Below are 20,200 nucleotides of genomic sequence, written 5' to 3'. Positions count from 1 at the left end.
GGCATTGAAACCTTCAAACGTCGTATCTACCGAAATATGTATCTAGAACACATAGAATAACAGAATAACGTTACAAATGGGTCGGCCAACATGTTTCGTGGTAACAGCTCAACGCCATCATATCATAATAAGCCCTTTCTTCCATCAATGATCCCGTCTCAAAATCCCATCCCGATACATAAAATAGGTACCTACCTACCTATATACCCCGGTCGTTTCCTAACATGACGAAACCAGCAGAAACTTTGCCCCTACTGGTTTTCCGACCGGAACGCCTACGCATGCGAGCAAGCAATCAATCAATCAGAGCCCAGCCAAAAGAGTAATCTGTTTCCCTTTTCCCCTCCTCCTTTCTTTTCTTTTCTTTTCTCTTCTTTTCTCTTCTTTTCTCTTCTTTCTTTCCTTCTCGTCCTCATACAGCGCACGTTATCGTATCATCTCGTAAAGCGTCAAGTAGGACCCGGGCTGTCTCCTTATCCCCGCCGCCGCCGCTATTATCCTGGCCTTGCTTCGCCGCCCCCGCGTCTGTCATCTCCTCGTCGCTCCACGCCCTCTCGATCCAGTCGTCTCCCCCTAGACTTCCGCCCGCGTCTGCGTTGAGCCCGTACGCGGCGAGGACTTCGCTCGCCAGGTGGTCGATGTCTAGCGTGTTGCTGAATACCCCGGACATGTCGATGTCGGAGGGATTGAGCGCGGCGTGCTGACCGTCGAAGTGCGAGTCGGCCGAGGTGCCGTTGCCGTTGCCGTTGCTGTTACCGTTACCATCGAAGGAATTGGGCGAGTTAGACTCCTCGTCCGATGATAGCGAGTGCACTGTTCCCGGCGTGATATTTACGGTCGGATTCGGCGCAAAGTAGTTCGTGCTCTGATTCTGCATTGCCGGTGCTGTCCCCGAAACCGTCCTCCCGCCCGCGACGAGGGCCCTCATCGAGCTGAAATCGGCGGCGAATAACCCTCGCAAGTTCGCCGGGAAGTCCGACTCTTCCGCTAACCGGCCCTTGCTAAAGCATAAATCCATCGTCATGGCTAATCGAAGATAATAACCCGGCTGCGAGGCTAGTATGTCAGTCCAGTCCGCTGGCGCCGGTTGCTTGCCGTCCGTAGAGAGGCCCGAGAAACACCATCCCTTGCTGGCGGGGGCGTCTAGCTTCGCCAAGTTGATGATATGTCGGATAGTTTCGCTGATGTAGTCCACCCCGTCGTATTGAGGTTGGTATGTCTTCATCGCTTCGATGAGGATGTTAAGGCGATGCTGTTTCGCTGCCATCTGAGGATCTGAATCTATCGCGGCGGTTTTGTTCCTGTTCTGGGAAGATAGCTTAACGTCGATGATATGCAAGACTAGAGGTAGCGCGGTGCATGCAACACTAGGTCATAGTTAGAGGAAGCGTTTATTAAATATAGGGGGCTTGATAAACTTACGCGCTGATTGGTAGCCAACGGGCAAGACGCAGTTGAATGAGCTCCTTTAGACATTCGGTCACACTGCACGCTGCGTCTTGAAGCTCGTGTCTGTTCTCGTAGATATTTGAAAACTCCCGGAGATTGTTGCTGAGGTTGGGCGACGTGCAAGCCACGGCTAACTGTAAGACTTCGTGGTGGCAAAGAGCTGCTCTTGCGGAACTTTACTCGTTGTGTGAGTAATTTTTCATCGAAGGTATGTAACAAAAAAGACAAAAAATACTTACTGATAGTGCATGTACATTAAATTGGTGTACAGGATCACCGAATCGTGCTGGTAATGTTTATTATTCGCAGTCGTCATCCGTGGTGTATCGCCGCCGCCGAACATTGGAAACCGGAGCGTCGCACTTTTATACCATCGTCTTAACGCAGCCTTGCACTCTTTCAGCTTGACGGCCCCTTCCGCGCCCAGTTCCCGATCCCACCCGGGTACATCGTCGAGGGGAAATACCAGGGTGACAAGGTCCGTCAGAACCGAACATAGCTCTCCGAGCTGGACGAATATCTCGACGAGACACCTCTTGGTTTCCGAGTTGTACACTTTGGACCGGTCGACCTCGTCGGCAAAGTCGATGTATCCGAGCCCGGTGTTGCTGTCGATGTCGAAATGCGCTCGCGATATTTGCAGACTCCTCCGCACGCCAAGTGCCAATATGCGATCGCGGATGATGCAACACCACCACAGGCGTTTCAGTATGTTCTGCTTCTTATGCTGTACTGGGTCCGTTAAAACAGAGACATTCGGCTTCACGGCGTAGAGATGGGCGTCGGAGCTTTTAGCGTTCTGTATGGCTATTCCAAGCCACGTGCTATTCAGCTTCTTGGAAGCAAGGGACCAATTTGTAGCCCAGAAGGAGAGAAGGAGGGCGGTTTGTGCTAGATCAACCAATGAGGTTTCGGTATCGAAGTCGAATAAGAGCTAATCGCAAATGAGCATCAAGGTAAAATCAATTGTTGGACGGGGGAGTGATTCACTTACCTTCGTACGCCTGTAGAAAGTAGCCCTTGCGGTACGAATACTTGGAAACCCGAGAGCTTTGATGCTGCTTTTTGAAACGAACTACATGAGGTACATTCTGATCAGTTCTCATTATTGGCTCGGTGTCGCGTGAGGGTAAACTTACATTACAAGATGCGAATAAGAGCGCTTGGAAAAAGACGAGGGTTATCTTGTCGCCGGATTCTGGGGAAGTTTGGTTGCAATACATGTCCCAAAAGTCTCCCTCGTTAAGGATCGGCATGATAGGGTGGATGTGCAAGAAGTACTGTTGAACGAACTCATCCAGAATCGTCCTGGTCGGTACTCGAAGGCAACCCTGCGACTCCAGATAATTGACATCTTGGGGCATGATGTTATGAAGGTTTCCTATGGTTATGAACGGGTAGTATGAATATGTAATATCAGCATTCACCGCGATGCGCTGGTCTCCAACCCAGAGCGGAATATCCGGAGTCATGAAGGAATTGAAGGTATTTAGCGGTAAGACTGTGGCTTCTGAAGTTATGGTTAAATCGGCTCAGCGGATTTATGGAAGCTATTTTACTTACCTTGGACCAGAGGGACGGGACTTGGTATCTTGTTGTTATGTTGATGCTCATCTAGCCCGCTCTGCGTTGTTTGCGGCGGCGCTTCCGGGCTAATCCACCCTTCCGTCTCGAGCTCCGTTGAGGTCTGATTTTCAGTAGTACGGTTTATTGAATGGGATGCATCTTGCGGCGGAGCAATATTCTCTCCATCTACCGTTAATGAAGGCAATTGCCCATTGGCCCGTGAATTTACTACATCCTCTGAGCTCCGACCATGTGCACAGTCCTCCACCGAGTAGGGGGGATATGACGCCTGGGAATTATCGTTTTCACCTCGCTGGCCTCTCCTACTAAGAAAACTTATGAGCACGGAATAGCGGTAAAAGCAGAAATTTAGAAACTTACAATCTCGACGCTCGTCCGGTTACGACGCAAGTTTCATTGTCAAGATAGCAGTTCATGCACGGTCTCCCGCGCTGGGAGACATCGCATCTCACTTTACGGCTTCTACACGACAAGCAAGCTTTAGGCGCTCTCTTACGCATCTTCGCGGCCGCCTTCGGTTTGGGCTCGACTGTCTCGACGGTCGTGGAAGACATGGCGGCTGGTGCATATTCCATCGTAATTAATTACCTCGTATTACTGTCGACAACCCTCTCTACACAACGCTGAGAAGTGAGTTGAGAGGGAGAGGGATAATAATTAGCCCCCAGGATTTGGAGAAGTTCGTGGGGTTGTGGGGTATAACTCCATAGTCTCCCCTACTGGGTTAGTTGTTAGACGGAAAGACGACAGCTGGACAGTTAGAGAAAACATGGGGGAATCTAGCTATCCTTGGCGATCTCCATTGTTGGGAGCCCCCGGACTTCTCTATCCGTGTTGGGTTTAGGACGACGGCTATGTCAATTAATAATAATATTATGTATGCTTGAGCTAGGATGATGTAGGGTCTCGCGGCGAGTTGCGGCACCGGAGTTTGATACCGCTGGTATGGAATCTGCGTAATTGTTCAGATCGAGGTGGCCATGTGGTCTGCTCTACGGAGTTTCCGGAGGGGAATTGGACCAATCGTAGCATTTTATATCGTAGTCAAAGAGAATCATTGATGTCTCGTGAAAGGAAGAACCCGTCCCCCTTTACGGGATAGACTAATGGGCGTTTGCTAATACGTCAAACAAGGAAATCCCCCAACTAGGCGAGCTGACCAGATGGACTATTCCGTTGATTTGAAGCGCACCTTATTGTCCTAGATGTATTAAGTCAGGTCTATCTCTGATATACGTTGCGAAGTGTAGGGATGTTTTCGAATACGTACCTCCTACCCTTATATAACTTGTACCTTCCTACCGCGGCAGAAAACAAGGATTCGGCAAAAAGCTCGGTAATAAAGAAATATTCATTTCACATGCTTCTTTATCTCACGATGCGTCGCAGATCTTGTAACCAACCACACCAGCTAGGTGGGCTAAGCTACCCAAAGTCTTTTATCCACCCTAGTTATAGAATTGACAAAATACCTTATATTATGACAACGAGTAGTTATTATCAAGAAACGAATTATTAACAAGAAAAGCTTTTGAAGAGAGTAGTATCGAAGCTTCATATGCAAGGCACCAGGGGTTGGGCGCCCACGCATCATTCATCATTCAAATCATCTCGAACTTATAAATCAAGCCCACTAATAACTTCACTTCTATTCGCCAACAATTGAACCCCATTTAATGGTTATACAACACGCCAAGAAGATGTTGATTCAACGGCTGCGCGTCTGACGGGTTCCACTTCTGAGATCTTCAGTTCGAGCATGCGTTTGTACCTAAATCAATAATAGATAAATTGACCAATCCTAGCAGTCTAAAGGCGCATTTTATCTATTAGGTTAGGTACCTACTTTGTAGAAGAGATATTTAAAGTCAACTAACGTCTTAGAAACGTATCTGCTTTACTGTTCTTAGCCTTCAAATGATCCGGTTAGAAGGTAATTTATCGCACCTATCCAAGCTCCAACTATGAGGCGCTCTACCTCCATCATGCCCCTTTCCTCTCAAACAAGTTCTTCATGAGCTATCCTCTGGAGGAGTTTCCACCACAGTCCATTCATCAGTCGAATGTCCGTCATGGTTATCAATCTGATTCAGTGTATGGGGTACTCCTGACATAGTTATATTTCCATCTTGAACGACAGGGAGAGCGTTAAGTCTCTCGTCGTAGGCCCCATGGAAATTTCCGAGTTGTGATAGGTTGACGTCGAAGTCTGGTTCACTAGCATACACGTTGGCCGTAGGATGCTGGATATTGTTATAGTCAAACCCTGAACCATTGCCTAGGTGCTGCGACATGCTGGATCCATGGCCGAGATTGTTAAAGTATTCTAGAAAGAAACTTGCTGGATTATCCAAGTTAGGCTCGACCCTTGACGTCGTTACCTCTGACTCCTCTCGAGGAGCCGGGTCGGAGTTGTCCAGCATCGCACCCGCCATTCGTCGCCTGAAGGAATTTATCACTGTGCTATTTATGTCGTTTACCATGAGTAAAATCTCGTCTTGGATGGACGAACTCGGTCTAGACGGTAGGGCTTCTAGAACAGATCTCACACGCCCAGGGAGCTGCCGTTCGACTTCCTCCTGGTAGGCGCGATCGAACTGATCCAGGATATCAGCGATGGTGATGACACTGGCGTAATCTGTGGCAGCCAAATTAATAAAAAGAGCAGCAAGAAGACAGTCTTGAGCCGCTTACGTTGTGACGGTATAGACATCTCATCATCATCCGGGAACAAAATCTGGTAAATCTCCTTCCATTCCTGTACGCGTCTACATTTCAGGTTCTCTCGCTGCTTCTCATTGAATCCCTCCATTGGATCAACAGGAACTGATGATACCGTACACGAGGTCACGTCTTCATAATGACTGTCTAGCTCAGAGGCCGTTTCGAACCTCGACATGCATCTCCGACAGCGGTGTACAAAATGAACTCGGTAAAGATGTTCCCTACCAAAGTTAGAAGTATCCAGCACAATGGGAATAGGGGAACTTACTTTAGTCTAGAAATACGATCCCACCCTGGACCGCCGCATGAGCGGTTGACTGACGGCCTATGTGGATTTCTTTGGTGGAATGGGCATGCTAGCAGTTTCTTGATCTCATCCACTTCATTTCCTTTGTTTTTCTTCCTAGGGTGTTCCTGATCGTCTTCGTCGTCGCTATGCTCATCCTGGCCCCGCCGTCTTCTCTGATTCTTGTGACGCCGATCTGTAGGAGGTATCTCCTGACTGCTAATATGTTCGCCTGGGCGAGTTGTAACTTGATGGTGCCTACCACTTTCCTCGTTTCTGACACATTGGTTCAATATAGGCCCTAGCTGCGAGGAAACCCTTGATATGAGCCAGTCCCTCTTACGTATCGAGAACGAGCGAGCGAGTGAATGGGCAAGTAGAGGAAAGCTCAATTCAACTGATTTATTGGTTGACGAAGAAATTGACGAGTCGGATTCATCATCGTTTTCAGAGGAGTTTACTTCTTCTTTGATGAAGTGAGGTGTTCTACCTCGGACCGCCCTAGTCAACGATTTATTCATAAGCGCTTCTGCTATGCCCTCACCATAACATAGGAGCTGTGTAGTCTGTATAGGGGTTGTCTTAACGAGTCGGCTCACAGGTGAACTCTCCTTAGTTCTGATCGGGAGCGAGCGTGGCCGATGAAAAGTGTTGCTGAACCCCAGATCTAAGAGTGTGAAAGAGAAATCCTTAGACTTGATTGCGAATTCGTCGAAGGACCATGTTTTCGTAGAGAAGGTTCTGATGCTATCTTTGTATATCAATGCCATCGGCCTGCAGTAGTCGATCACGAGGTCAACTTCCAACGCCGCCATAACACCTGTCAAGGCGTAAATTTTGTCTCGCGGTTCAGATGTTTCGAGTTCCTCAGAGAAAGACAATATTCGAGATATCTCCAACGACAAACTCTGTGTATAAGTTTTGTTGAATCGCTTGGTAATATCCGCACCGTCTCTATCAAGAAGGAGGCGGAGCATAGGACTAGTAGTCGTAAGAGAATGGAAGTGAATTGCTTTCGGCAGTGAATGATTGATCCCTTCGCGCTTCACAACAGCCGCTTGTTGAAGCATAGTCCCAATCGATTCCCATTCTATCATATCAGTCCCCGATAACACGATTTTGCGGTGAGAAAGGAGCGCTTCCTGGAACGTCCACAATCTTGTCCAATACTGCGATTCGAAGAGTTTCCGCACTGCAGACTCTCTTATGTTGTTTACCCCTATGATATCCCTGTCAGCCTTCCAGCCTTCTGAAGCACGAGAATCCCGGCGAAAGAAACGCCTCCTGGCCCCAGATTTCGGCCCCCAATGATTAGACACGTACAGATCTTCCTGTGCGAAAGAGTCGCCAATGAAGCACAGGACTGTCTCTGCGGAACGGTAGATATCTCCCATCAACCGAACCTGGGAACTCTTTTCGCGTTCGTCCGATTGATTGATGCAGATCGCATCAACCCAGAAGTAGGGTGTAAAAGCCAAACCTCGACTAGGGTTGCGCATCAAGTATCGAAGGGAACGTAAAGCCTGGAAGCAACCCCTGTTAACAGGTAATATACCATCCTCGCATTCAACATGAACGTCGAGGTTCTGGTCACCCCAGACGTAGGAGAGCGCTGTGTACTGCGGGATCTGGCCGCCTTCCGTCAGATAATGAACCTGGAGTTGACAGCGAATAGGATCGGCTGGATCGTTTCCGGGTAGTAGACTCAACAGTCTAAAACTACGGCCGTCCTGAAGATGCTGATATTGGTATCGTGCCATTGAAAAAAGCTGAGGTTGGATGAAACTGACCTAGTAAACAAACCCAATTCAGAGATAATTATAAAAGGGGCAGCCCATTCAGAAAAGAAAAATCAAGTTCAGACCTGATTAATCCGGCGCTTTAAACCCGTCGTACTCTTATAAAATAAATTGCAACCCATACATTCTACGCAGGCAACGAATTCGCAAATGCGAATTCACCTGCAGCGCATTCGCAGTCCTATGCATGGTTGGCCCCCACGGTAGGCAGACTTGCAAGGTTGACAAGCCACGAGGCTCTCTTATCAGCTCATAGATCAACATAGAATAAGTTCTGTTATGGAAACAGAAACTCTTTTCGGAAGGGACCCGTCGTCATGTTCATCGTAGCGAAAGATTATCCAGGGGTATTCAAGTAGGTCAGCGTGTCCTGATAGAACGCCTGAGACGATGATAGAATATCTGTGTAGTTCGATGACGTAGGTAGCAACAATGCATTATGTCCTTTAGACGTACGTGTAAGATTTCTCGAAGGTACTACTTTATGGTGCTTGACAACCTGCCTGCCAGCTTGCCTGCCTTGCTACCTGTTGGCCATTCTTCTTCTTCTTGGTTGCCTCAGCCAAGGTTGGTCTACTTCCTGGGATGTTTATCTGTAGGCTCAGTGTCCAATCACCGCCATATTACCCCGGTGCGATTTGAGCGCCACCAGCTTGGCAGCTTACGGTCTTAGTTAGGATGACCCTAGCAAATAATCTGAACTAGTTTTTATGAAACATCCCTTAGCTGAACATAGGTAAACCAACTCAGTATCAAAATATCATCATGACCGCTCATGCGTCCGAAGTTGGACTTATCGTGAAATTGTAAATTACAACTATTTGTATTTTACTAAATAAACACTAATATCGTTACCTACCTTCGAGGAGGTAAGCAGGGGGTCTAACCTCTATCTCAACGATGGCAACCCACCTAGGTACTCCTCACACCAAGGGTGTCAACACACTGCGATGCGTGGTCAAACTTTTACCCATTGCTTATGTTCCGTGCTTCAAACTGCGATACTGAGTATATCACGACTCGCTCAGGCCTGTTAACTTCAGACTTAGATCCCAAAGCTTTTTCTCGGCCTCAGGGTTGAAAGCATTCTCGTCGTAACCACCCCAGTAATAAGGCACATCTGCCGGAGCAGGCTCGGCGACAGAAACTTCATCGAGGTAAAGCCCTCCCTTTCCCTCCAACTCCTTTGCTACAGCACCCCACACAGTAGTCGCCGCTCCTTGCGCGGGGTCCTTCAGCGTCTTGTAGAGGTCCTTGTCGTCGAGAATGTCCTGGGTGGTAGGCAGATATCTCGCGAGAGGCGTGAGAATACCCCCCGGGTGAAGGCTCAAAGCTCGCAAGTTTTGAGACTTGTATTTCCGGTCCAGTTCATTCGCGAAGTATATATTCGCAAGTTTCGATTCGCCGTAGGCCTTCAGCGGGATATACTCCCTCTTTTCGAAGTTCGGGTCGTCCAAGTTGATTTCTTTGTTGCGGTGGGCAGCCGATGATACCGATATGACGCGGGAGTTGAAAGACGGAGTCGCGGAGGCTAGAAGAGCGTCCTTGAGCAGATGAAAGAGGTAAAAGTGGCCTATATTAAGGGTTAATGATTCCATATGTCTATAAATATCACGTGCTGGACTCACCCAGGTGATTTGTACCGAATTGCAACTCGAATCCATCTTCAGTCTTGCCCTGAGGACAGGCCATGATTCCTAAAGGGAGTAAGCTTCATTCGATAAGATATAAAATTGTCAATAACTGTCCCCCGACCCATAAATAGGTACCTACCAGCGTTGTTGATCAAAATATTGAGTTTATTACCGCTCTTACGGAGAAACTCTTCTGCTCCGGCTCGAATACTTTTCAACGAAGCCAAGTCCATCACGATGAATTCAACCTTTCCAGGCTTTCCATCAGTCCTAATTTCCTCAGCAATCTGCTTGCCCTTAGCAGCATCTCGAGAAGTTATATAGACGTCGGCTCCAGTTAAGTGAATGGCCTTTGCGGTCTCGGGTCCAAGTCCACCAGGCGAGCAACCCGTCACAAGGACAACTCTACCAACCCACTCAGAGCTAGAGACAAGACCTTGGTCCTCTACAACCTGGATAGCTGTGGGGCGGGCATCTCCAGGGCCCGCATAAGTCTTATGTTGTTCGAGGTAGGGAGCGAGGCGTGCCATTTTGTCGTGGTAGCGAGGCAAGCGAACTCAACGAAGGATATTTAAGCAGCAACTAGAGCAGGTAGTAATGTTCTCAACAGCTTCTTTATACTTATGAAAAGGTCGATTACAAATCGCGGGGCGGCGTCAGGATCGGACACTTTTCAACGTTTAAGTCTCCGATATGACAAATCCAGATATATTGGCATATACCTTATCCTGATTTACAACTTCCTATGCATTGACTTATCCCTGTCTCCCATTAGACATTCTGTATTATTAGGTAGGTATACACGATAATCTAATGCCCACTTTTAGTATTGGTCGATCATTTCTCCTATTTTACCTAGCTACTTAAGCTACTAGGTAACAGTAGGATACTAGGCAGCAGTAGGATACTAAACAGTAGTACGATATTAAATAATGAGCAGTGTTATTTCGATAGCAGTGTTACTTCAATAGTACCCCACTCTTTGAAAAAAGTTGGCAGAAAATAGAGATTCCCCCCTATTTTCAATTACACCACCACATCAACAACCATTATATCGTATTAAGTCTAACGATCTAACATACGAAAATTACATCGTTGGGTTGAATTGAATTAGAGCTTTTTAATAATATAAGCCTCGATTAGATGTATGTGGCATTTCAAAAGCTATTGTAAAAGATGTTTTGCGGAAAGGGGGCGCTACCATCACTTATACATATTTACCTATATCTTTGTACTTGAATAGCTTTTGAAATACCGCATGCATCTAATCAAGGCTTATATCATTAGAAAGCTCTAATCAAGACGAAACTGGAAATGTAACCTATTTTCGATTCACGAGTATATAAGGGTTGATATGGTGGTGTAATTGAATTAATTGACAGTAAGAGGGAATCTCTAATAGTTAGCCCCTTTGGGCAGGCGGTGAGGAAAGTGGTGTTGAAAAATTGAGTACTATTGAAATAACACTGCTCTAAATAATACCGATATATAAACCTAGTTACCTAAGGTAATATGCATTATCACTGCCATAGAAGCAAGAAGGAAAGTTTCACTGTCACGGTATTATGTCAATTCTCGTGACATCGTACAATTGATTAAGAGTAAGGTATATGAAATTTCAATGCTGTTTAACAAAAATTATGAGAAATAAGGAGTAAATACTCACGTAAGACTTTAAAACAACCAGGTAGAAAATATATAATAAAGGACATTCAGACGAAAGTTACAAGTCCGCCTGGTACCTATTAATCATATACATTCCATTATAAGACTCTACCTATACTCTTCATGATATGCCCTCTCCATGTCTTCTTCCTCTTGAACTTCTCTTTTTGGGGGGTTGTTGTTGTTGTGTGTTTGTTTCTAAGCGATTTTTGAGATTATCGTTTATGATAGGTGTAAAAAGAAAAAGAAAAAGAAAAAGAAAAAGAAAAAGAAAAAGAAAAAGAAAAAGAAAAAGAAAAAGAAAAAAAAAGAAAAGAAAAGGGTTCATGTACTTCTCTTAATACTTTGTATGAAACAGTACATTAGACTTTCTACGTTCGCCCTTACCTTGAATACACCTGTAAGTATCCGCACGAGCATAATATGTTTCAAAACTTTTCCAAGAGACAAGGAATAAAGTAGTTAAGTATCTTTACTATTTTATTTTAAATCCTAACTGTCTGTTAAATTTGTTGACTTTTGGTAATGTATTGTAAGTAACATTCCGTATTCCAAAGGAAATCTCCCCAACTACCTGGGTAGTGAGTGACATCACAGCGGTCTTATTGCCAAGAGTCCGGAAGGTTCGTGGGGTATTAATGTCCGACAGTCACTCCCGAGCGATATAATCTGACAAGTCTGACAAGAACAAGAACAACAACAACATCCCCGTTAATTATTATTCCCTCTAGCTCTTCCCTCGCCAGTTAACACGGACTTGCTAGCGGTACTACTATCACAAAGAAATTAAAATGGTTACCTTCAACCTATCCTATACGGCTCCGATCAACCCTTCCGACGCCTCACCCACCCTTACGCTTCCCCAGGTATGGGCAGGTCTACAGCGCAAAGTGCGACGTGCACAGGACTTCGTGCCCATCATCGAAGAGTGCAACGTGCTATCCGAAGAGAAATCGCAAGAGACAGGAAACCTAACTGTCATACGCGAGGTCCGGTTCGCGGCGGGCAAAGAGCCGAATAGTGCTAGCGGGGGCGGCCTGGTCAAGGAGACGTGTGTACACTATCCGCCATGCCGTGTCGACTTCGAACAACCGGACGGAAGCAATATCTCGAACATCGTCAGCGAAGGGCCCGATGGCGAGTTGTTTATGACGTACGCATTCGAGTGGAGATATCCTGGTGTCGAGAAAGGGAGTGAGGAGGCTAAAAAGTTGGAGGAGAGAAGCTGGAAGGTGAGCTTCTACTAGGCGATTGCTTTTATTTTCTATTGCTAACAAAATATCTGAATTGAAGACAGCTAAAGTGGCTGTTCACGGTAGTATTGATACTATTCGTCGATTAGTTAAAGATGGCGAGCTATAGTAGTAGGTACCTGATTACCCCTATTCGGGTTTAAGGGGCGGGGTTACGAGTTACAATATCCAAATGAGTCTACTTCTTGCGCAACACCAACAGGGTAATAAGAAAGAAAATAAGAAGCCAGAAAAGTTGTATATTCGCCATGCTCCGGGTATCATAACCAGCCCCAACCATCTATGCAGATTGACCTCTAATGCTACCAATTTCCTGAAAGCCAAACTCCTCGCTGCCCGCTATTTCCGCAAATGTATCCAATACGTGGTATTTTTTAAAGCACCAATGTAAACTCCGAAGCCAATGATCTCGCTAAGTCCATCCTCCTACCATCCTTTCCATCTATGAGTTATGACCTCTCATTGCATAACTCATAGTATGGCACCTTCGTCCCTATTTTGCCTGGACAGTTAAAGAGAGCTGGGTCTTGTTGCCAGACGACCACGGGGTCGCCGAGTAACGCCTGCAGCGCGTTCGTGCCAGTCTCCCATGTCCAAACCGGTCCCCGTTTTAGGACCGATTCGCATCTGTCCTTGTCCCCTATGAGGAAGAACCAGTAATGCAGTCCACGTAGATGTAAGTATCCCTTCGTGAGACTGTCGTACTGTAATGGGCTATAGTAATAGAAGCCCATTAAATGTCCTTCCTCTTCGGGGTCTGCGGGCAATTTATCCTTGACGAAGGCCTCAGGATCGTCGGTAAGAGGGATCCGAAGAGCTCGATTCTCACTAGTCGAGAGCTCTTCCCGTGTCGCAACTATGAAGGCTTCGAGATGTTGTTTATAGCCCCATAGTACGAAGATTGACCTCACGAGAACTTTGGCTCCAGGCCACACGATCAAATCCAGTCCTTTAAGCTGTTAGTGATGTCGGACAGCGACGATAGAGATAACTTACTTGTTCCAAGAAACTGAACCACTCTACTCAAAAGCTCATACATTAAGAAGACTTCAACCTGCGAAAAAGAATCCCAAAGCGCGTTGAAGAACACAGCGGAGGCTGGGTTATTCCCTTGAGGCACTTTGCTCTTGGCCAGACATGTCGAAATGAAGTCGATCATGTATAATAGTCGGCGCTGGCGCGAGAGCTCCGTGCAGGTGAAGCCTTCATCCTCCAATCCGGGCGGCAAGGGGGCCATGAACTCGATAACCCAACCCAAGACGATCTCGACTTCATTGCTGAGTCTGGGCAATAAAGTGAGGGCGTGGACCTGGTAGTAACGGCTAGGCCAGTCCCCACGTTGGCCGTACTTCTCGAGGAAATCCAAGCCGCCATCGTATGGCCCCTCTTCATCGCCATAGCCGTTGTAAAAGTACCGAAAGTCGCGGGCTTTGCATGTTAGGAATGCTAGCCTCACGACGCCAGCGTCGGTGTCCTTGGTGGTTCTGGTTGCGAAGCGACGGGCTATGACGCATTGATTTGCCGTAAGGATATCTTGATAATTTTTAGAAGCCAACGCAAAGTTCTGCATTGACTCTATGTCGGGGAGGTCAGAGAATATCTCAATGACCAATTCGGTAGGTAGGCGGGCCAGGCCGGGGCGTACGTTGTTCTCAGACATCGTGATGGGAAGCAATGGAAGAAGCAGCAGCGACAGTAATGTTGAAGAAGAAGCAGCGGCTGTGAGACGAGTCTGAGATGTTCGTTATGTAGAATAGAAGAATAGAGAGATGAACAAGTGGATGGGGGGGGGGCATATTTATAGCTTCACTTATTTACAAAACTCTAGGTCCGCGTTGAAAAAGATTTTCCTACCGTAGCAGTTAAACACATACTTAGGCAGGTGCGCATGAAAAATTCTTTCGCACATGGGCAGCTACTATAGCAACGTAGTCATAAGATACGTTATTCATGATGGATGTACGTCAAACACTAGGTTCCTTGACTTTGCCCACTGTATGATTCAGAACCTCTCTGGTTGGTAAGAACTGTTGAAAACAAAAATAACAAACAGTGACTCCCTAACTTTTCGCAATGATAACGAAGGGTTCTGCTTTTACGTTGTGAATTATATTTATAAGTGAATTTGGCTGGATTTTCGTTGACGTCGTCGTCGATGGTCTAAACGAACCCCCCTTTAAAATCTATAACTAGCCCGGCCATAACTAGCGCCTTCTCAATATTATTTAACCAGCGCACCTTCCGACCAGGAAAATTTACGAAAATCTTTCAACGCGTAACAGTAAGGAACAGCGTCTTTTGTAGGGTCGTGCTGCCTACTAATCTATCTAACACTGTTCGGTGTTGGTATCTATAATACTCCTCCGTCAGACAACATTAGAACTTAACCCCACAGTTAGAATGATACCGCCAAACATACGTGAGTTTATGTTATACATGAAGATCTTTACGGACAAGCTTAGGACATGTGGTTTTGGAATAAAAATAGTTTCTACTATGCTTGTGGGGTTGTCAATTCAATTGAAGTAGAAACTAGATGATTCACTCTCAACTAATCACTACGGTTTGCAAAAGATATCCAACCGTAGGCCAATAAAATTTCCACGGCGCATTCTTGATATTAACAATCACTTTCTATCCGTGTTGCTACCTTAAATATGTATTTTATGTACTTAAAGTCAAGAGTGTTGGTGTTGTTGCTGAAGCGATATTGAGTTGTCGTCAAGAGAAAAGTGGAGCCAAGCTTGTTGCCGTGTTCTCACAGGGTAAAACCAACTACTACGACACAACTTCGTTTGTTTGGCAAGCAACTCCAATCTAAACTAACTCCTATCAAAATGCATACCTAGTTCTGCTGCTATACACATTAGATGTGACCTTTGTTCTCAATGTTTCATCCAATTACCAAACGCTAGTTACGACAAATACTTCCAACAAAGTCACTAGCAACAGATTTTGGCGTCAATAAGAGTATTATTAATTAAAGGAAATATCTCAAAATCCTAGGTCACGGATTACATCCCCGCTAGGTCTGTTGTTGCATACACCAAAATGGCTTTTCTTCTAACGTAGAGTTGATTAGATAGATACCTACCTCTTAACCCAGCATTACCTATAGCAAACCCTTGGCTTTGCATGCAAAGAGAACTTGGGTCTCAGTTGCCTGCAAAAACATGTATCTCTAAGAATCTTTTATATACATGCGATTGGGTCTTTGATGTAAAGCATAGACTATTAGCACATGCGCCTGGATAAGTCACCAAGCCACTAACTAACATAAGGTCCCCGTCTCTTAGGCAATATCAAGGATATGAGAATATGTGGGTATAGCAGGGGTATACGCTGGCTAGTATGAGGCTCTACTAGATCTCTACAATAGGTGGACCTGCATACTCTGCCCTGACACTCACTCTGTATATGACATTCATCACTAGGCATACCTGACAAATATATATAGCTGCAAAATAGGGAAACGTTACGCAGCGTTACTATTTAGTCCCATTTATCCAGAGTTACAAGCAAAGTTAATCCTTAAATGGGATAATGGAGACAATGTCGCTCAGGTATCAGTTCGTTAAACCCACGTGAGTTACGACGAAGCTATTGCAGCTAATGCGTTTTTAAAAGATACCGGATCAACTGTCACTGCGGAGGGTCGGTTTCCCTTAAACTTGATCTAATACAACTGTATCGGTGTGACGAGGCGGAACCTTAAGGCTCATTAAGATATGTCTATACAGGCGTGCCGAGATCTTAGTCTGAGGTTACTCAAGATAATGTACTACGACTGTTATAACGACGGCTACTATTACTTCGACAATTATAGGCGATTAAAGTATCAGCTATGATTGCTGATATAATTGATTCGGTTACCTACCTCTAGATACCTACATTAAGTTTATAAAGGGTTATCAAATCGCCCCTTTCTATGTGTTCATTGAAACCAATCTCGATTTTACAGTGTTCAAAACAGATTTATGTCTACGTCAATGTCAGGAGTCCAATTTGGCGTAGGGAGCTATTTTTCTTTAAACTAGTGAAAGGCTGGGAGTTTGGAGACGGAGTTAAACCCCGGAGGACACATCGGTCGGTTTTTCGAAGTGGTGCTCGTACATTAAGTCCAACCGAACGGTGAACTTCTCGCCGCGCTTAACCTCTTGTCCAGAATGCCATAACATCCGCTGTTGGAAGACCAACGCCCTTCCCATCTTGGGCTTGACGTCAAGAAAACAGTCTTCCTTTTCTTCCTGTTCTGTTTCGCCATCCTGATCTTTGGACCTGTTTTTCTTTCTCTTGCCTTCACGGCTCGGCCAAAATCGTGTTTCACCTCCAGAAGCGTCGCCAGCTTGATCCTCTTCAGGCATATCGCTCAGGTAAATCTGACAGGTCAAGAAGCTCTTTCCCCCAGTCTTAGGCGAATATAAGGAATCGCAATGCGGCTGGAAGTGATCGCCAGGCTGGTAATGGAGAAAGGTAAGTCTCTCGTTGGCTCCCTTCAGTTTCCACACTGTCTTCTTGGCACCCTGGTTGGCCTTTAAGTTTTGTCCCGCTATGCTTTCAGATAACACATCGCCCTTCCTGAGCGACTTCACTTCCTCCGGTAGGTACGAAGCAAGCCTCTTGGACAGAGCATTTGCCCATGCTGGAGAGACGGGCCGAATTCGCTTACACTCGCGCCAGGAATCGCCTATGTTTAAGGTCTCCCAGTCGGAACCTGCTGATGCGAGCAAGGCGGCACATTCGTCTGGCGTGAGAAGATTGTCAATGACCATAGCAAAGTAAGAACTATAGTGGTCTGCAAGTGGTGACTGAGAGAAATCAATGCGCCTCGCTATCACCGGAGGACCGTCGGGGCCTTGGGGCCTAAGGAGAGGCTCCCCGCCATTAAATATCTGAGACGCCATGGTGAATGGTGTGATAGAATTTCATAATTATCTACGGTGTTGGTGAGTGAGTTCACGTGAATGATTGATAGCAACAAGATACTTTAATTCGAGGCATGTATTGAGACGAGACGTTGAAAGTGTAAGTTGGAGACATGATTTTGGTTCTCTCGAGTAGGACGGAATGGTTTGTTTATATGTCTCTAAATCAGAGCAGGTTCATGGGTGTGGGATGAGAGGATGAGTAGACATAGAATGAGTCACGATATGTAGGAAGTACCTAATGGAATGTCGATCCCTTAACTTGAGGCTGAGTAGGCGTACGTACTCCAACTATATATTGTGGCGGTGTTACTTTATAGACACACCCTAGCCAGCCCCATCGCGACTTCCGATTAACTCTCGAACTTTAATGTGCCTATGAAGGTAGGTATGTACCTAGGTACTATGTTATGCACACCATGCTGAAACCGGAGCAGCGAATTTCAAAAGTGGAAGGTTCCGAAAAGCCCCACCACTGCGACGCAATGCCTAAACTTTCGCTTCATCACAAATGCTCCTGCAAAAAAAAGAGTGATGTTATTTCAATAGTAGTGGTACTTCAATAGTAGTCAATTTCCGCCCCACTTTTTGAAAAAAGCGGCAGAAAATAGAGATTCCCCTTTATCTATTCTACTACCTATTTTCAATTAATTCAATTACATCACTACATCAAGCATTATATCGTATTGAATCTAACGATGTAATATACGGAAATTACATAGTTGGTTCTACTTTGATTAGGGCTTTTTAATGATATAAGCTTCTATTAAATGCATGAAGTATTTCAAAAGCTATTCGAAGATATATTCAATAGGCGCGCTATCGCTAAAGCGCCTCCCGCAGAGCCTCATTCAATTACATACTAAGTACACATCAACCATTAATAGCTTTTAAAATACTACATATATTTAATAGAAGCTTATATCATTAAAAAGCCCTAATCAAAGTAGAACCAACTATGTAATTTCCGTATATTACATCGTTAGATTCAATACGATATAATGGTTGCCGTGTTGTACATGAGTGCGAATAGGGAATTTCTAAGTAATAAACCCTTTGGGCAGGCGGTGAGAAAGGCGGTGCTAGAATTGGACTACTATTGAAGTACCACTACTATTGAAATAACATCACTCAAAAAAAAAATAGGCTTTCCGTTGAAATAAGACGCCAATCCCCAAAATTCCGACTTGCCTGGCGCAAAGTCACCATTAAATTTCTTACCGAAGACAGACACATACATTTACAAGCAACTGCGATAGTTGGTCCATCACGATTATCTATCATTAGGTACTTCTGCAACTTAGCGATCCGCTGCGACTGCCCCTCCAACTCTCCGTTCGCCTAACTCGCAATATTCTCAAAAAACTCATAGCTTACGCCTTCCTTGCTGCTATACTACGTGCGAAACAAGGAAACTGCGCAAAAAAAATACAAAGTCGCCTAACGTTAGGTACCTGACGTAAGGCTTGATATTATTTATTATTCCTTCCTCGGATTACGTACCCAACTTTAATTTTCTACCACCTGGAATATCGACCCGCATATTTCGAAATCGCAAATCCGTCAACCTTACCTAACGTATTTCAACTCCAAAATTTCACCTTTCCCTCTGCGTCCAGTTTACTACCCCCTCCCAAGTACAAATCACGCCATTCAAGCAACATGTCGGAACAAGTCGATCTCACCACCATTCCCATCTCCCCCGAAGGCCAGAGCCCCAAGGCCGAAGAACATGACAGCGACAAGTTGATTACTGTCTTCCACGACAAGGACAACTTCAACGTTAAGCACCCCCTTCAGAACAAATGGACGTTGTGGTTCACCAAGCCCTCTAGCGGCAAGGTATGCTCATACCTTAACCCTTAACTCTCTATACGAATACACATCTTAAGCCCCGGTACTGATTCTCATATAGGGAGACAACTGGAACGATTTACTCAAAGAGGTCATCACATTCAACTCGGTTGAGGAGTTCTGGGGCATTTATGTAAGATTTTTAATCCTTTCTCGCGGCCTTATCTAGTGTGTGTGTGCATAGCCTAACCTGTGCCGCAGAATAACATTGCGCCAGTGTCCGAATTGGCCTTAAAATCCGACTACCACCTATTCAAAGAGGGCGTCCGCCCGGAGTGGGAAGACCCCCAGAACAAGCACGGCGGCAAGTGGTCGTACCAATTCAAGGACAAGCGCAACGTCGACATCAACGACCTATGGCTGCACACCATGCTGGCCGCGATCGGCGAGACCCTCGAGGAAGAGGACGACGGCGAGGTCATGGGTGTCGTCGTCAACGTCCGCAAGGCTTTCTATCGTATCGGTGTCTGGACTAGGACCATAGGGAAGAGCATCCCCGGCCGTGGCGACGGCGACGTCTCGGGTGGCAAGGGTCGATCCGTCGAGAAGGGCCAGAAGATTCTGCTCGCTATCGGCAAGCAGTTCAAGGAGATCTTGAAGCTCCCCCCTAACGAGGTTGTCGAATTCTCGGGTCACACCGACTCCGCTCACAGCGGTAGTACCCGAGCCAAGGCCAAATTCACAGTCTAGACTTACCCCCTGTCATTCATTTCATCTCAGCAAACATTCGGATAGAGGTAGTGGATACAGTTGAGATGATCTAGATATTCAGAGTTTGGAATCAATAATACCTTAGCGAAAGTAGTCCTCGAGGAAGGGGGTTCGGCACTGTCCGCTGATCGCCTGTTACCGGGTGCCGGTATGGGATAAGCAACGGTTAGTGAATCAATCAAAGGGGATAGGTATAACATACCGACACTAGGTGTTTATCGTCATCGGTAACATGCGGTATACCCTTCACTTAATTGGCATGTCAGGTGGTGGTAAACAATAATAGAATTGAGTAGGGGGCTGATCATGGTCT

The 20,200-nt window shown here is 45.9% G+C and overlaps 7 protein-coding genes across 7 annotated transcripts; 2 read left to right on the top strand and 5 right to left on the bottom strand.

The window, feature by feature from the left end:
• Positions 1–412: 412 nt before the first annotated feature.
• F4812DRAFT_453185 (fungal-specific transcription factor domain-containing protein) lies at positions 413–3,590 on the bottom strand (the record flags this gene model as incomplete). Its single annotated transcript, XM_047936446.1, has 7 exons — positions 413–1,367; positions 1,423–1,623; positions 1,689–2,383; positions 2,444–2,524; positions 2,589–2,959; positions 3,013–3,341; positions 3,397–3,590. The coding sequence occupies 7 exons, from the start codon at positions 3,588–3,590 to the stop codon at positions 413–415; spliced, it is 2,826 nt and encodes a 941-aa protein (XP_047786393.1).
• A 1,458-nt stretch (positions 3,591–5,048) lies between these two features.
• F4812DRAFT_463138 (heterokaryon incompatibility protein-domain-containing protein) lies at positions 5,049–7,806 on the bottom strand (the record flags this gene model as incomplete). The annotated part of the gene is made up of 3 exons (XM_047938156.1): positions 5,049–5,674; positions 5,731–5,981; positions 6,029–7,806. The coding sequence occupies 3 exons, from the start codon at positions 7,804–7,806 to the stop codon at positions 5,049–5,051; spliced, it is 2,655 nt and encodes an 884-aa protein (XP_047786392.1).
• Positions 7,807–8,688: 882 nt separating this feature from the next.
• F4812DRAFT_222715 (NAD(P)-binding protein) lies at positions 8,689–10,145 on the bottom strand. Its single transcript, XM_047930455.1, has 3 exons — positions 9,619–10,145; positions 9,474–9,542; positions 8,689–9,418 (listed from the first exon to the last, which is right to left on the bottom strand). Exons 1-3 carry the CDS (start codon positions 10,007–10,009, stop codon positions 8,859–8,861), a joined length of 1,020 nt encoding a protein of 339 aa, XP_047786391.1. The 5' UTR covers positions 10,010–10,145; the 3' UTR covers positions 8,689–8,858.
• A 1,424-nt stretch (positions 10,146–11,569) lies between these two features.
• F4812DRAFT_444411 (DUF1857-domain-containing protein) lies at positions 11,570–12,723 on the top strand. The gene is made up of 3 exons (XM_047935503.1): positions 11,570–11,767; positions 11,831–12,376; positions 12,438–12,723. The coding sequence occupies exons 2-3, from the start codon at positions 11,936–11,938 to the stop codon at positions 12,504–12,506; spliced, it is 510 nt and encodes a 169-aa protein (XP_047786390.1). The 5' UTR covers positions 11,570–11,767; positions 11,831–11,935; the 3' UTR covers positions 12,507–12,723.
• On the bottom strand, positions 12,439–14,057 carry F4812DRAFT_468226 (uncharacterized protein; the record flags this gene model as incomplete). The annotated part of the gene is made up of 2 exons (XM_047938758.1): positions 12,439–13,346; positions 13,394–14,057. The coding sequence occupies 2 exons, from the start codon at positions 14,055–14,057 to the stop codon at positions 12,847–12,849; spliced, it is 1,164 nt and encodes a 387-aa protein (XP_047786389.1). The 3' UTR covers positions 12,439–12,846.
• A 2,165-nt stretch (positions 14,058–16,222) lies between these two features.
• Positions 16,223–17,614, bottom strand: F4812DRAFT_444405 (uncharacterized protein). Its single transcript, XM_047935502.1, has one exon. The coding sequence runs from the start codon at positions 17,299–17,301 to the stop codon at positions 16,462–16,464; it is 840 nt and encodes a 279-aa protein (XP_047786388.1). The 5' UTR covers positions 17,302–17,614; the 3' UTR covers positions 16,223–16,461.
• A 1,370-nt stretch (positions 17,615–18,984) lies between these two features.
• Positions 18,985–19,866, top strand: F4812DRAFT_463133 (eukaryotic translation initiation factor 4E; the record flags this gene model as incomplete). Its single annotated transcript, XM_047938155.1, has 3 exons — positions 18,985–19,164; positions 19,238–19,309; positions 19,378–19,866. 3 exons carry the CDS (start codon positions 18,985–18,987, stop codon positions 19,864–19,866), a joined length of 741 nt encoding a protein of 246 aa, XP_047786387.1.
• Between the last annotated feature and the right edge of the window lie 334 nt (positions 19,867–20,200).

This window comes from Daldinia caldariorum (genome assembly GCF_022478825.1).
Source record: "Daldinia caldariorum strain CBS 122874 unplaced genomic scaffold F4812scaffold_22, whole genome shotgun sequence".
In the NCBI taxonomy this organism is placed as follows: Eukaryota; Fungi; Ascomycota; class Sordariomycetes; order Xylariales; family Hypoxylaceae; genus Daldinia; species Daldinia caldariorum.
The sequence above is the reverse complement of the archived record's forward strand: the minus strand, read 5'-3'. Positions and strand labels throughout refer to the sequence as shown.

Coding starts and splice junctions, on each gene's coding strand:
- F4812DRAFT_222715 (XM_047930455.1), bottom strand. CDS start 10,009: ATGGCACGCCTCGCTCCCTACCTCGAACAACATAAGACTTATGCGGGC. Junction 9,543..9,618: donor TATTTTGATCAACAACGCTG/GTAGGTACCTAT, acceptor TACTCCCTTTAG/GAATCATGGCCTGTCCTCAG. Junction 9,419..9,473: donor ATTCGGTACAAATCACCTGG/GTGAGTCCAGCA, acceptor CCCTTAATATAG/GCCACTTTTACCTCTTTCAT.
- F4812DRAFT_444411 (XM_047935503.1), top strand. CDS start 11,936: ATGGTTACCTTCAACCTATCCTATACGGCTCCGATCAACCCTTCCGAC. Junction 12,377..12,437: donor TGGAGGAGAGAAGCTGGAAG/GTGAGCTTCTAC, acceptor TCTGAATTGAAG/ACAGCTAAAGTGGCTGTTCA.
- F4812DRAFT_444405 (XM_047935502.1), bottom strand. CDS start 17,301: ATGGCGTCTCAGATATTTAATGGCGGGGAGCCTCTCCTTAGGCCCCAA.